The 15,894-nt window shown below is 43.0% G+C and overlaps 2 protein-coding genes across 2 annotated transcripts in view; both read left to right on the top strand.

The window, feature by feature from the left end:
• Nucleotides 1-545: 545 nt before the first annotated feature.
• Nucleotides 546-5,536, top strand: ndufv2 (NADH:ubiquinone oxidoreductase core subunit V2). The gene is given in 10 exon segments (XM_030362874.1): nucleotides 546-587; nucleotides 1,499-1,546; nucleotides 1,549-1,563; nucleotides 2,397-2,459; nucleotides 2,613-2,729; nucleotides 3,192-3,360; nucleotides 4,284-4,322; nucleotides 4,325-4,392; nucleotides 5,185-5,261; nucleotides 5,362-5,536. Coding segments are annotated over 10 exon segments (732 nt in total). The 3' UTR covers nucleotides 5,456-5,536.
• A 723-nt stretch (nucleotides 5,537-6,259) lies between these two features.
• Nucleotides 6,260-15,894, top strand: part of LOC115548335 (ankyrin repeat domain-containing protein 12-like) — a 23,476-nt gene continuing 13,841 nt past the window's right edge. Inside the window, 1 exon segment of the mRNA XM_030362871.1 lies at nucleotides 6,260-6,457. The gene's annotated coding sequence lies outside the window, so the exon portion shown is untranslated.

Genomic DNA, 15,894 nt, shown 5'->3' with positions numbered 1-15,894 from the left:
AAGGAGGTTTGTAAGCAGATGAATGGTTGGGATTCAAAGTGTTGACACTCTGGGAATGGTCGTCCAAGTCAAATAAAAGATTAACGAAACAGAGAGCTGTAACACAATTTCCTGAGTAGGCTTCTGTTAATAACTCCCACTAAACATAGATACCATCTGTCAATAACAGACATACCCTGTAATAATAAAAAGATCGCTGCAGCTTTGTAATCGTGTAAAAATAGATTTAGATTTTACATTGTCAATGTTGAACGATGAGGGTCGCGTTCATATTCAAATATGAATGATAACATTATTATGATTATTATTATCTACCAATGAAATAGACATGTATACACATACTTCTTGAATTTAGGTAATAATACTAGTCGTATCAGTAATGTGTTTATCTCAGTTTTTTCTATCAGTGATCCATTGGTTGTGCCAGTGACGTTGCAACCCATTACCAGACCTGAATAATCGAGAACCGATCGCAGTTTGTATGTTGTGGTCGGCCATTGCAGTCCCGTGTCAGCGTTAGCACGTCGGGACAAAAACTTATCAACATGTTTTTGTCTTCTGCTATTCGATCTGCGGTTTCGCAAACGGTACGGATTCTGTGCTCCATTTATATTACGTTAATCACGATAGATATTAAGACTTTAAACCTCGTCCTGTAAGATGTATAGGCTAGGACATGTCACAAGGGCAAGTTGTGCAGGCCGCTATCGTTAGCCAATGTTAGCAAGGAAGCTAGGTTACTTGCAAGCTAGGTTACCTTGCAGCTGACACACTGGCAGAATAAAATATGGTTATACTTGGAAGCACTTTTGCTAATTGTGATGACAATAACATGTTTACAGTATTGCCCTTTTGAGATTTCGATATCTTGTGAAGGGGAATATTTCATAGGAGGACAAACATTGTGATTGAATGTAGATAAAAATAACCTAATGATATCAATATTGATTATCTTCATTTTTGGCATACGAATTACAAAATCGGACAATGTGTGAGTCACCTATGTCAGATATTGACTATGACTTCCACAGCACAGCCTTATGTGACCAAACACTAGTCATATACCATGCTACTGGTCACATAACCATCACATTGAAAACAATGAAGTGTCACACAACCTTCGAAGGATATAGACGGTGCATCTGAACAAATACATTCATATCCAAATTTCAAGTTACCATTACACATATGCATGACTTTAATATTATACAGTATATTTTTGGTACAATAATAACCAAAGCGCATCGATCTAAAGGCATTCAGTGTTTCTCATTGTCACTGATGGAGACATTCAATTCAATGCTGCCAATGGTTAGTGTACCATGTTTTAGCCAAATAAGGTTGCCTAAATTGTACTGTAATTTTCTATAAATAAGTGTTAGCAAATTTTTCATCTGGTTTTTCTGTAAAGTGGATATGATTATCTTTTGGATACTGCCAGCTGTACAGCAAGTTTACCGCGATGTGATTAAACGAGACCTATTTTCCATGTTAACAGGCGAGGCAGGTAAGAGGTCTGCATCGTTCTGGCTGCACGTGCAGGAGCAGGGGGGCATCTTTGTGGTAAGTCAGTGTCTCTGCTGAAATGGGCAGATTTATATATTTGTATTTAAATGTTCCTTCCATCTCTTTGAAATGCGGTCAAGTTCATTGGATGGTTGTACTGTTTACACTGAAAGGGGTTGCCTCTTACTTTTGTTGTACTAAAAATAGAATAGTCTATATTTCTGCAGTATCTTCTTAATATTTATTTATCCATTGATCTTGGAATGACATTGTACTGTACTGTCATAGTGTCTCTAAACTTTCTATTGGTAAATTAATTTTAATGTATTTATTTTGGTCAGCTTCAAAGGTACTGCTTTCTTAAAGGTAGTAAAAGTAAAAGTAGCTCTACAGAGCTGCAACAGTATGTCATGGAAAATTGCCATGAGAACAGTCCCTCGATGACACAATGTGTTTGAACCTGCCCCAAAGGAGACTTGCCGATTGTTTTGTCTTTTCCTTCACGATTTTGAATGTGAGAGTAATCATGTTCACACGTGTTGGTGTTGAACTACCTATCAAAGAAATTAAATGCAAATTGAGGTCGGTAGGACTGTTCATCGATGAAAATGAGCTTTTTCCATTTACTCACAAGGGGGCAGTGTGCAGAGGAATACTTAAAAATACATACTGTACATTGCCTGTCATCTGTGGTGAGGGTTTTGTTCATGGTTGGAAACCACACCTGGCCTGCTCAAGCCACACATATAACCCTACATATATTGAATTAAAAAAACTCCAAACCCAGCTGTCTACACCCAGCAATATCAAATTCAAAAGAAAAAATGGTTTATTCACTATTTACAACTAGAAATGTGTGTAACTAACAATTCTTAACCATTTAATTCCAGCACAGGGACACCGCAGACAACAACCCTGATACCCCTTTTGAATTCACTGCGGAGAACCTAAAGGTATGTTAGATGTAAAATATAAATTACTCTTTAATCAAGGGTAATTGTTATTTAAGAGTGCTGTATAGTTGAAATTAATAAAGAAACAGTTATCCTGATTGTTATGTAATTCTACATTATTTATAATTTTTTCCCAATGTCTTTCTCCCCTAGAGAATTGATGCGATCATCTCTATGTACCCAGTGGGTCACAAGCAGGCAGCCACTATTCCAGTTCTGGATTTAGCCCAGAGGCAACATGGATGGCTACCCATCTCTGCCATGAACAAGGTACGGCTGTTCCTAATCAAGTCTCTTGGCTGTCCGGTACATGCTGTTCTTTTGTTCCCAGAATCCCATCCAATGTTCATTTCCAATTCAATAATGCTCTTATAATGTAGACAATCACACAGATAGATATGTGAACTAGCTGTCACCACAACAATGTGTTTTCATAGGTGAGATTAAAACAGGAATAATTTGATTGGGCCTGAACGTGTTCAATAATACCATTGCAATAATCAAATCTCTGTGCAAATTGACTTTATTGAAAATGGTGGATTAAATATTCAGTTTCTTTAGGATAGATGGACAAATGGAACTACCAATAGCAATTTCCTGGCCTGGAACGACCAAACAACTCAGACAAATGACATTTCTGCAATTGGAATGTTTGTCTGAAGCGAGACCCCTAGGTGCCCTCGTTCTTTTCAGAGCACTAAAGTAATGATTTGAGTGCATGTTTTGGTGCAGGTTGCAGAGGTGCTTGAAGTCGCTCCGATGAGAGTGTATGAGGTGGCGACGTTCTACACCATGTTCCTGCGTCAGCCGGTGGGGAAGTACTTCATCCAGATCTGCACCACGACCCCCTGCATGCTCTGCAACTCCGACAGCATCCTGGAGGCCCTCAAAACCAAACTGGGTAACCAAACTGGCTCACCGTATCAAAATAAGGACCCCGACAGAAAAGACCACATGCCTTCTTATAGGTTCTTTGAGATTGAGGTCAGATGTGCACTTTACAGCTGCATCATCGTCCTACTTTTTTGAGCACTTGACGGTTGTTTTTAAGTAAAAAGGTATTACACGCCTGCTCTGAATCCAGAAACTAGCGATAATTGTGTCAGTGGTTAACAATGGAAGCTAATGTCAAATCCTATTAAGAGTAAAAAAAAACAACCCACACATACAGATACTGTGGTGCTTGGTAATTTATTTCCCCGCGCCCCAGGTAATTGAATTCACTCAACAAAGGATGAAGTGGACTAGCTTTGCTGATGTGACATATTGTTATTCAGCCACAGTGGATGGTCTACTTCGGTTTCAAAACACTACAATAGATTTGCATAAAATGATGGAAGGGCTTTCATTGTGAAATAGGGGAGCTGATTCAGGGACCATAAATGGAATGAGAGAGCCCTAAACATGGCCACAATAACAACACTTCGAAAAGTACAAGTGACAAACCCTGCAACCCCCCCCCCCCCCCCCCCCCCCCCCCCCCCCCCCCCCCCCCCCCCCCCCCCCCCCCCCCCCCCCCCCCCCCCCCCCCCCCCCCCCCCCCCCCCCCCCCCCCCCCCCCCCCCCCCCCCCCCCCCCCCCCCCCCCAAAGTTATTGCAATCCTCACATCGCACTAGGGCTTTGCAGAATGGAAACTGTATGGCCACATGTATCCAATAACCAGCATAAATGTACATCATATGTCCTTAGGAATTCAATATACACTTCCTATTGAATTTGTGATGTTTTTAGATTATTAGCATGATTGGCTTAATTGAAGTCCCTCGTTTGCAGTGTGATTGGAGACTAAACATAGGGGCCTGTGTTTTCAATGTCTTCTCCAGGTATCAAGGTGGGGGAGACTACACCCGACAAGATGTTCACCTCATTGAGGTTGAATGTCTGGGTGCTTGTGTGAACGCTCCCATGGTTCAAATCAATGACAACTACTATGTGAGTATTCCCTGCCTGCCCTGTACCACTCTGTGCACCCTATGCACAGAGTGGTACAGGCTCATATAAAATGGTTCGTATATCATGTTTGATATTTTTAGAAGATCCAACGCCGGGTAGCAACAGCCATTCATTGTATCTGGTTATGTAGGCACCCTTTTGTCCGATTGAAGGATTATGGTCTGGCGTTCTCTATATGCTATAAGCGATCCAATATAACTAATGGAAGTCTCAATGAGATCCCCATGTTCAGATTAACAAAGCTCAGGAGCAATGAAAAAAAAGGCAAACCGCTAGTAAAAAACAGTCTGTGTTTCCTTTTCGAGGATTTGATAACACTATGGTGTAGTATCATACTCCTGTGTCCTGTACGTGTTCCCCATCTACCCTTGGATGCCATCTCTTTCTACATCCATTTAACGGTAGCAGTCGGCTGGGCGATAAGTGGCAAACTTTATGGCTAACTAATCTCCTTACCACGTGTGTTAGACCATGACTTGTGGTCCCAATACCCCTTGATGAAGCCTGGGAAGGGCATAAACGGTGCCCCGCGGCCTCTTTAATTCCCATTGGACAGAAAATATCCCATATCCCGTCCATCAGGGACATTTTGAGGCAATAACAAATCTACCCGCATCTATATTTAAACACTCAGAAGAGAGCGCGCGCATTAGCCCTAACTTGCTGTTCTGTGTTGCCTAGATTGCAATGTTTTCCTTGCGGCAGTGTATTTGCCTCCTTTGCCCCATTGTTCGTGTCATCAACGATCAATCTTTTTTTCTTTGCATCCAGGAGGACCTCACTGCCGAGGACATGGATCACATTATTGACGAACTTAAGGCTGGGAGGGTGCCGCCACCTGGGCCAAGGTAATTCCCAACAACAATTTTAGTTCCAATCAAATAATGTCTTGCTACAGCTATTGTTTTTTCTTTTCTTATTCACATTTATATTTTTGTTGCCCGTTAGGAATGGTCGTTTCTCCTGTGAGCCAGCCGGGGGTCTAACTTCTCTGACTGAACCCCCACCCGGGCCGGGGGTCGGTGTGAGAGCAGACCTCTAAACACGGATGGCCGCATCAACCAATCCCTAGACTGATATGTTTTATGATTGCATATGTAAATAAAATATTAATGTATCTGTACATGGCTCTCTGTGTCACTCAATGATTCAGCATATTGCAATAACATAAAGAGGTCTGTGCTTTAAATGTTCGAAATGCTACTTGTGATGCAGTATTGCATTACAATGCAATGCACATGTATTTGCATTCTCAACGCCAGGCCGAAGCAGCCAGCTTATTTTCATCCCACCACGGAGGTTTATGCGTGTCTAGTCGATGCCCCTCCCCCACCCCGATTTCCTCTTGTGATTTCAAGCTTGTTCTGCAACAAATATAACTTAGCGCATGCGCAAAGTAACCGCCGCTGGTGAAAATGTCACTGCGCCACCAACACAGAAATACCCGGCTGAATGTAGGCTACGTTTCAGGCTGCAATTCAGTTGTCGGCACTGTATTGAAGATACTAGCCGTGTTTAATAATGGCTTTAGGTGTCAAAAACATTTTATATTGCTTACACGCGTGATAACGTTGCTACTGGCCGGAGCAGCGGAAAAGATGACGTCAAGTGCTCATTTACAACCACGTTACAACGAGGTATTTAACCAACAGCTACTCGGAAGCTACATTCTACAAGTTATGGTTAAACAAAAAGCACAAACGATGTCACCTTAACATTTTGACATTTAATAACCACAATTGGAGTTAAATTGTGAGACATACCATCTACATCCCGCAGACGAGGTCCTTATAAGCTAGATGAGGCTCAAACTACCACATGACTCCTTTCGACCAATCAGAGCGTCGGTTGCATGTTTTGCTAGGCTTTTCTTGGAGACGACGGTCGACGAACGACTGGGATGTTTTCAAACCAGCAATGAACGTCATACAGCCGTAGGGTACGGTTAACGTCCAGCGTTTAGAACATATCAGTTTGTATTGCGTACTATACGTTTAGTATCGAGTCCGAATGAGTTGGCGGAAGCGCATGAATCATTTTAAAGGTAAGAATGAAATCAAGACTTGTTACTTGCGGGGCTAGGATCATAGGAGGAATCCCAGTTAGCCATCTGGCTAGTTTTACAGCGAGCGGGCTAACGCTAGCGAGCTAACTTTGACGTAAACTGCGTACAAAAATGCAATGTTGTGTGTTTGCGTGGGTTCGGTTTAGTTTTGGTGCCACGTGCGTTATACACCTCGGGTGATCTTCACTTCAATGTGACCTATCGATCTTAACTCATGAACGTCTACCCGCTGGTTTAAAAACGTGAGGATATAGGAACACTTTATAACGTGCGCCGCCAAATGTCGACAGTGGAGTGCACTGGGTAGCCTCAGTCAGCGGGCTGTGTAGGCTTGAAAACACTACATGAGAACCCGCTAGCTAGCTGCGTTAGCCGCTGGGGAGGGGGCTGCAGTGGGCTTTTGTTTCGGGCTGTTTTGTTCTCTTCTGAAATATGCCAAATGAACGTTTCACATGATGTGGACTGTTGGGTCATTGAACGCCGCTCGCTTATCCACGGAGAAATACGCGTCAAACGTTATTCCACGACGCAACGTTAACGCTGGCGCCTTGTGTTTGCGTATGCAAGCGATAGCTCACGTTTACAGAGCATTTTAAGCGCTCAGTAATTCACACCGCTGGTTGTAGACATGACAAGCTGGCACGGAGGAAATCCAATCCTAGTTATCGTTGATCGTTTTATTTGTGATAGATGTAGAAAGCATAACACGATGAACTGTGGATCAAGGAATGCTATGGTTAACTTTTGGTTTTGGCTTTCATGTAGGAGAGTAATGCTTTAGCGCGACCTTCTTGGGGGTGTGTTACTGATACAAAAGCTGTCTGTTTTACATGGCCGTCTGTTCGGTAACCACTCCGAACGTAACCTGACCGGTTTAACGTGGGACACAACGATTATGCAGGCGTTTATTTTCAAAGGGGAATAATTCAACAAAACCATATAAAATATAGTGAACCCATATCAAATCTATGATGAAAGCACGATCCTTAATTATAAATCGACATTTAACGTCATTCATGAAACAAGTGGGATAATTATGTCCAGGACCAACTGAACACGTGAACTGAATTGCATCATTTAATTTAACATATAATTTACTAACATTAACGTTGATAATATCTTTGTGTTACATAAAAGCGCAGCACGCTCGACTCAATTCAAATATAAAGTAGAGGTAACGTTGTCGGACAAGGGAATTGTATTGTCAGTAGGATTGGCCAAATACCAAAAAACATCTGCATACCAACTTTCAAGTGGAAGCATGACCGATCCTTATTCGGTTTATATTCTAGGCTGAATTTATATCTAGTATTTGAATGAGGCATACATTGGGTTCATTATTCTGGAGCTCGTCATAATTTCAACGTTTCTTTTGTTTGAGCTATGATGTTTACGTTTGTCCATTTGATAACTCATTGAAGAGTTGCTTATTTCCCCTTGAATTTGTGGCTAGGGAGGGACAATTTACTTCTGACGTGTTTGCTTTACATATCACATTTGCTAGCATCAATTAGTACTTTGATGGCGCAAGCCCTCTTCTGAGAGATCAGTGGCATAACCCCCCCCCCCCCCCCCCCATCACATAATGTTGACATAGTCCATATGGAAATTAATATTGAGTGCTAACTGGCTGATGTCCATCTTTTTTTGGTATCTGTAGCATTTATTCGCTAGGATTGCACCATTTCTATCGGTGTGTTGTCCAGAATAATCAATGAAACCAGACTAGTATAATCTGTTTAGTAATGGGGAAATGGACATATGGTCATTTATATATGTGGTAAATGAAAGTGGTTATTATGCTTTCTTTTGTATTGGGTGCAGTGGATATCCGTAATCAAAATATTGCAACCAAATATAACTATTCATCTTTCTACAGCTTGTTTGGCAATAGCAAATCCGGGGTTGTAAACAAGCCCTGCTTATCCTGGTAGTTTCCTAAACTGAAATCTGCCTCGCAACGGCTTAACACGGATGATCCGGAAGATATATTTTTGATGACCAAAGCAACCGGACGACTCTGACCTGCTTTACTCTCTCTTTGGACCATTATTGAAGTCTGCCACACAGAAAGTGTTGATTTAGTGTTTTTGTATTTTATAATTTGGGATGATGCAAGCATAAAAGGAAGGACATGACTAAACTAGTGACTAGTCTGACGAGTTATACTCTAAACTAGCACAAATCACGTTGGATCTTTCTTTCAGAAAACGACGATGCTTTAGCAGGTTTATCGAATTGTTAAATCAGGGACCAAGCTCAATGCTAAAATCCTTTACTCAATGACTGCATCCCTTCTTATGCAGAGTAATACGATGGCCATGCTTTTCCTCCGTACAGCATCTTTTGTTCTTGAGAAGAGGATCAGCCTTTAATGTGTTCTGTGCAGGCAGGTTACCCATCTCATGCTTGGTTTGTATTTGACGGAGAGCGACCATGTTTTGCGGGTCTTAATAAAATGAGCAGCAACACTACATCTCACACACCCTGAATTCTGATTGCTGCTAATGAGGTTCTAGTACAGTTTACTAGACTGCATCATGCTACAAGTTCCTCGTTTTCATGCTCCAAGACGCATGACCACATTAGATATTTTTATGTTCCGGGGAAACCCCTCCAAACCGTTACCGTTTTGTATTCGTTACACAGCCTGACATTTAGGTACATGCTCTACCAGTACCTAATTGTGTGGGTGATGAAACCTCACCCACATTGTTTGTACATTGTTTGGGCATTGAAGCCATGCAGTCCATCCAATTTAAGTCTGTTATTTTTTGTGTTCATCAATTCATTGGCAGGAAAGCTTTTATCTAATTTAGTAGCACCAATGGCAATTTGATTATATCTGAGCTTGCAGCACATTATGATAAAAAATATAATTCAATCATCTAAAGGTTTGCACATTAGTAGTAACCAATACCATGCTCTATGCACCTCAAAACCAGCAGTAAGAACGTAATATCCTCTTATCAGGGAATTGTAAATGCAGTTTGTTGCTACTTGCTACTTGAGATCTCAGATTAGTGTTCATTCTAAAAATGATGAGTTGGTTACGATAAAGTATACTGTAAAATATTCCCTCTTAATAAACAATTCCCCTTCAGAGCTGCTAAACCAATCTGCGTAAACCATTTCATTCAGTTTGTAATGCATGGCAATATGAATAGAAGCATCCTTTATTTATTTTTGAATGGTTTAAAAAAAAAAAAGATGCATTTTTTTCATATGGCCTGGACAAAGGCATCATGTAATTTCTAACTGCTCCCGTTTGTGTGCATGATGCATCTGCATGATTTTGAATGGCAGTTGTCTGACCCCCCCACCCACCCCCTCATTGCTGAAGGTTAAAACGAGCAGAGCAAGTGGGGTTCATGCCCCGTGCTAGGGGAGTGATAATTAATGAGGACTTTAAGTCACTTTTTGTGAATGAGCAGCTTGGAGAAATGCGGGTTACTCAATGAAAAAGGAGAAATTCGTGAACAATGGGCTTCACTACTGCAGTCTTTTTCACCCCAAGTTTACTGATGGCAAAGACAAGCCATTTCCTGTTTAGTTTGGATTTGTTTCTCCTTGAATGACCATACTCGACAACCTCCTCAAACACAAAACACACACTTGAAAGGATCACAGCAGTGTTCATAGGTCCCGGGTCCTTTTGCAAGTATTGCTTTGTGTGATTTTACTCTTGACCTCGATATACTCCAATCATAGGGTTGCATTTATGTTTTGTTGTTGTTTGCGTTTTCCATCGTGGTGCCACTCGATGTGTGCGTGACGCTGAGCGCTGCAGCAGCAGCAGCAGCAGCAGCAGCAGAGCAGCAGCATCATCGCAAGGCCCTCTGGCTCAGCATGCAGAGCCACCCGGGCGGCCCCACGCGGTGTGTATGTGTGTGTGATACTATCTCCGTGTCACCACCCTCGATAAGCTGTGACAGGTGTAGAGGGAGCAAGCGAATGCCACAACCCAGGTCCAAACAACAGTCCCCCGTTATACGCATGAACGTCAGATTCGACTGCAGATGGTTGGTTGTACAGACACCCAATATGTTGGGGACACCCCTGTAGTAGTATTAACACTATGGTAGTAAAAAAAAAAAAACAACTTGTGCCGGTACTCATCTTGATTGCTTGATTCCCTTTGCTTGGGTTTTTATTTCAGTTGAGTGACCTTGTGCTTTTACGTTTGGCAAGGAGTATAAATGTAGCTCAGCAATTATTTTAAGTTTGATTGCTCCCTGTTTAACTTGTACCAAGCAAGCTGTTGTTCGTAGGGTTGCTCTTGCTACACCATGCGTTTGACGCCGTCTGCTGTTTGAATGGGACAGTGTTTTGCCAGTCATGCTGTTCACGTGAGGGCCAGGGTTGTAATCTGAGGCCCGTCGTGTGCAGAAGAAGACCAACGCCTAGGTCCCAACCTTTGCTCCAATCCCCACCCCCTCCCCCGGCTTCCCACTCCCCCCTCCTTTTGTAGCCCATAATCGCAAGTAAAGGCTTCATTGTTCTGGTCCGGTGCTTGGGTATCTGATCATTAACCTACATTTAAAGCGTTTGCGGTACACTTCTTAAGGTTCACACAGCCTCTCTCGCTCTCGCTCTCGCTCTCTCTCTCTTTCTTCCCCCCCTCCTGGGTTGGCTCAACGGTCGCTGCAGTGTCACGGCCTGACAGAGCCAGAGGATTGGGCTGCTGTTGTAGTTAACCCTATCTGTGGCTCCTTGCACGAATACTAAGGGCTGATTTTAGCGTGGCTTTGATGTTTGTGTGGGGCCCCTGGCCAAACGACTAGGGCTTGTAGTTTTTATTTATTTTTTACGGGGTATTTCAGTTTTATGGGAAGCTTTTAAGTGATTGCTGAGACTGGGCCACAGCACTCTCTTATGTAAGAATACACATTTAGGCCACATTAAAGTGCATTATGTCTGACTCTTAGAAGGGCTTAATGCTTGGGGATTATTATAAATAATACTGGAGAATGTGGTGTGTTTGGATCGACTTAACTTTCAGCCATTAATAAATAAGCTGTCTTCATGTTGGAGTCCGGTTAAAAACAAGTTTAGCATTTTTAGTTTTTTTACAAACGTTTTTAACCTATATTTTTCTCACTGACACTTTGCTCATTAAGAGGGTACCTCTTCATGTTTGGAACGACGCTTGCATGTGAAAATGCTTTGCTGGAACAGCCAGCAGGTCCTGCTGATTGCCTGTCCGGCCCTGAAGGGGGGGGGGGGGGGGGGGGGGGGCAGTCAGGCCGCTGTGTGTCTGGGGACTAATGTAGGAGCCTGGGTTCGGAGAAGTGGTGCTTATGACCGCCATGTATAGTACCACTCTAGCCAAAATGGCGTGGTTTGTTTATGCGTCCTGGCGACTGACTGCCACACTGGCCAGACAAGCTGGTGGACGGGGCTGTGCTCCAGTCCGTCTGGAGGTCATTCTGGCAAGAGGGGAACAGATGCCTCCGGGACAATGCTGTCACTCTGTTATGTTTTTGGCGTCTGCAAATTAAGGCTCTATTGCATCATGGCCTGACATTTCTACGACGGGCAGGGAGGCGGCGAGGAGGAGTGTATTTTGGGTTACGGAGGGCAGATGGTGATTAAACCGGACAAGGCGGACAGTCTTTCTATGTTTCTCTCCTGCTGCATTGTCTCGCTAAATAATGGATTATTTTTGATGACCATTTTGATCTTTAAAATCGGCATTAAACAGGCTTGTAGCGCCATCTTGTTGATTTGCATTTCACAACCCTTCATTGCCACTGTTATTTTTTCCTTACACGTCTGTTAAGTAGATGTGCCAGAGGAAGTAAACAAAGGCCTGTGCATGCACCCTGCCCTCGTTACACACACATCAGCCACGTTGTTGCTAATGTTTACACGGATGGCTAAACAAATGAATATGATCTCCGAGTTGCGTTTCCTTCTTCACCCTTTCACCTGCAAGGCTCTGCGTAGTTCAGATGTGCTTTTTGACGACCATCAAAGTCCACTGCATAAAAGGTGATTGTTTATCTGCAGCTTCCTAGATAGACTTGCTTGTAAGCATTTGAAAGCATTTCCTTTTGGGAGTAAGCTTTGAAATGTGGCAAGAAGTCCTTGTTTTTAATTCTCCATAATGCCACAAAGGAGAGCTAGCCCAGCTGTGTTCTCCTTTAATACTATTGGCACCTGGTCCACACTAATACTTGAGGGACATTGTCCACATGCTCAAGCATAAGACCCCCCTCCCCACCATTTGCCCACCGGAAAATAACCGGAGCAGACAGTGCCTGGCACACTACATGAACGTGACATGCATGCTCTTGCAGCCGTGTGTGGGAGAATGCAGAGAGATCCAGAGATGGCTCAGCCTCTCCGCTGGGTATTATTGTCTGTGTGCCCCCGTCTCATGCTGTCTCAGGAATCAGGCCCTGGCTCCTGGCTTTGTCCTGCTCCTCATTACGGGGGTTGTGCTGGAGGCGTGGTGATGTCTGAGGAGGAGGAGGAGGAGGAGACAGAGGCCGGGAGTGAGAGCACAGCTGAAAGAAACCCCCCTCCACCCGTCTCTCGCCTCTTCCCTCCCCGTCATTTAGCCTGACAGGGCGCAGGGCTGTGCACACGTGATCTGCTGTTTAGTGTCGCAGCCAGTGCAGCCACTCTCTGTGAGCGCATTACACAATCTGCTCGCCTTCCCCTTTGTAAAGCCCGGCGAGGCTCTCTGGACGAACCCTGCCGGTATACACCAATGATTCTCCCTAATGGCAGTTTAAGTTCATGTCTACCATTTTAAGATCACATGTGATGCATCTCATGACATAAGAGTAGCAATGTCTAAGATTTCCTTCGGTCCACTCTGTGCAGTGGTGTGATGCAAAAATTGCGTAGCGTAGCATGGCTGGGCTTGGGTGACGTGAGTGGGAGGTGTTTTGGGAGTGTCTATAGTAAGAATCTTGTCAACAAAGAGAGGTACGTGCTGCCGGCCAGAGTTTGTGTGTAGTTTTTATGTTGTATGTGATTTTATTTATAACATTGAAAAAATCACTGTGGATTAGCGTTTACTGTAGATATTTCCAGGTTATTTTAAGCCTAAAGCTAGGTGAAATGTTACTGATTTTGACTTTAATAAACCTGTTGCATAATTGTAATTAAGTGATTTATTACATTTTAGGCCTGGGGATGTGTGTTTTGGGATAGAATCTGTATGAGCCACAGTCTATGGTTTTGTGTGTTTCCAAATTTCCTGTAGCCCAATACCTTCTGATACTTGGACAGGATTCATTGCATCCTGTGACATTTTCTGCTACTCTAGTGCTCAGCTCTTCTTTTCATATGCCTTGTGGCCCTTAATGTCTTTAAAGTCAGTCTGTTTTGCTAAGACCTCTGTTTTAACTGTATACATTTTCTATCTCAATGTATAAATCAGACCTCATATCTGTTAAACTCAACCCGATCATGTGGGCATGCCGTTGAAATTCTATTCCTAAGTGTTTACCAGCTCCCATTGCCTTCTTTGTTTGTCCAACACGGGTAAGTGCATGTGAAATGGCCTGGCTATGTAGGTTCTTCAAGAACGTGACCAAACTGTCCATAGAGTGAGAGGCACCTTGACACTCGGGGTGTAACGGTACACAAAAATCTCGGGTTGGTATGTACCTCGGTTTTTGAGGTCACGGTTCGGTTCATTTTCGGTACTAAGAAAACAAAATGCAAAATATATATGTGCTGTTGTTCATAACACACTTTTGTGCTTTTAACAATAGGAACATTAGACATTACAAAGCTAGAATTCTGCTCAAAATATAAATACAAGATTCTGAAATGTAGAAATAAAATAAATTACATTGGCTATGACTGTTTCTTTAAAAAAAATGTTGTCCTCTGTACTGCGCTTCGTGAAACTATGTGGCTCTTGAGGTGGCTCTTAAGTTGAAGCTCTGCCATAACAAGTCCAAGAGATGGTTTTGACACCTACTGACTTCTGCAAGAAACCCCTGATATGAAGGGTTCCAGGTAGAGTAACTGTGGCTAAGTTCAGATAACGGGCGGTTTTAGTTTTACCCCCTATTGACAAATAGATTGGTCGAGGGCTTGGGAAATTTGAGTCAAAAAAGCTATTCTCTGAAGCCCTACAGATTTCCGAGGAATACGCCCAACCTGGGGTTTCCTTTTTAATCTGTGGTATAAAGATACATTTCTTGGCTTAATTTTTTCACTTGAAATGCAATGTATGTATAGTTGTGGGTCTTGTAGGATCCTCCATTGGTTCTATTCAAGTTTAAGCTGCAAGCAAAGGGTATGATTGCCCTAAACTGCAATGTCATGAGACAATGAAACGTGCTGTAGCTTGCTAGCGGTCTGCGCACATTACAAGGTGACTCAAAAAAAAAACTTCTAACCTGTTTACTGGTGCTCATCTTGGCACTATAACATTGGGACTAGTGTATTTATCCCATTTTAATTTGCAGTATTTTTTTTTAGAGCCATTAAGGTCAAAGTATTGCAATCATTTGGCTTACATCTGATTTCACTGCAAACGAATAGTTAACGCATCACGCATAAGCCAGTATTTAATAAGGCCTATGGTTAAAGTTGTAATCTCTCAATTTAAATTTAATTGAGTCTATGACCAAACGATGAAAGCCCTTGCATCTACAGGTTTGTGAATGTTGCCGACTAGATGTCTGGGGACAATGTGTGGATCATTGGGGAAAAATACTACTTATTACAAAGGCGCTACCAAAGATAAATAAGATAATAAAAAGATTGGGACTTTATAATGCTATTCAATGTAAGGGCGTCTATTGTGCCTTGAGCCGTGGCGGTCTACAGTTCCTGGACTGTCTTCTGGATGTGTGTCAGGCTTGGCTGCTATTCTTAGCACCTCTTCCTCCTCGTCCCATCCTGCACTCTCAGGCTAAGCTCACGGCCTGTTTATGTGCATATTTTGTGTACGTGTGCGTGGCTGCTTTCATGCTTCCATCCACTAAAGTGTACACACTCCCTTACATAAGCCACGCCACCACCATAACCGGTTCCTGGCCCCGGCCGGCGGCCACATGTGGTACACGGCTCTCTTCTCGGTGGCTATGTTCAGCGCTAATGACTGGGGCTGGCTCTGTTTTGAGTGCGGACGCCCGACTAAAACACGAGTATCGAAAACACGTTAGTTGTGTAGTCATCCCCTTAATTTTTTAAGACTTGCCTGTGTGAGACAAATAAAAGGGAGATGGATGCAATTGACTTTGCTTGACTCGTGGTCATCCTCAATAGCATTATGCCTTCTTCGTGGGGGAGGTTAGGCCATGAACTTTAATTCAAACTTGAGTCATGCCGTTTGTCAACCATTGTCTCCTCCACAGCCTCTCCTAAAAGGGATCTTTCAAACGACATTGAGGACATCCATGCAAAGAGTTCCCTCCTGTGACCTGGAGATAGAGAAGAGT

The sequence above is a fragment of the Gadus morhua genome, chromosome 8 (genome assembly GCF_902167405.1).
Source record: "Gadus morhua chromosome 8, gadMor3.0, whole genome shotgun sequence".
Lineage (NCBI taxonomy): Eukaryota > Metazoa > Chordata > Actinopteri > Gadiformes > Gadidae > Gadus > Gadus morhua.
Note: the sequence above shows the minus strand (reverse complement) of the source record. Positions and strands in the feature narration are given on the sequence as shown.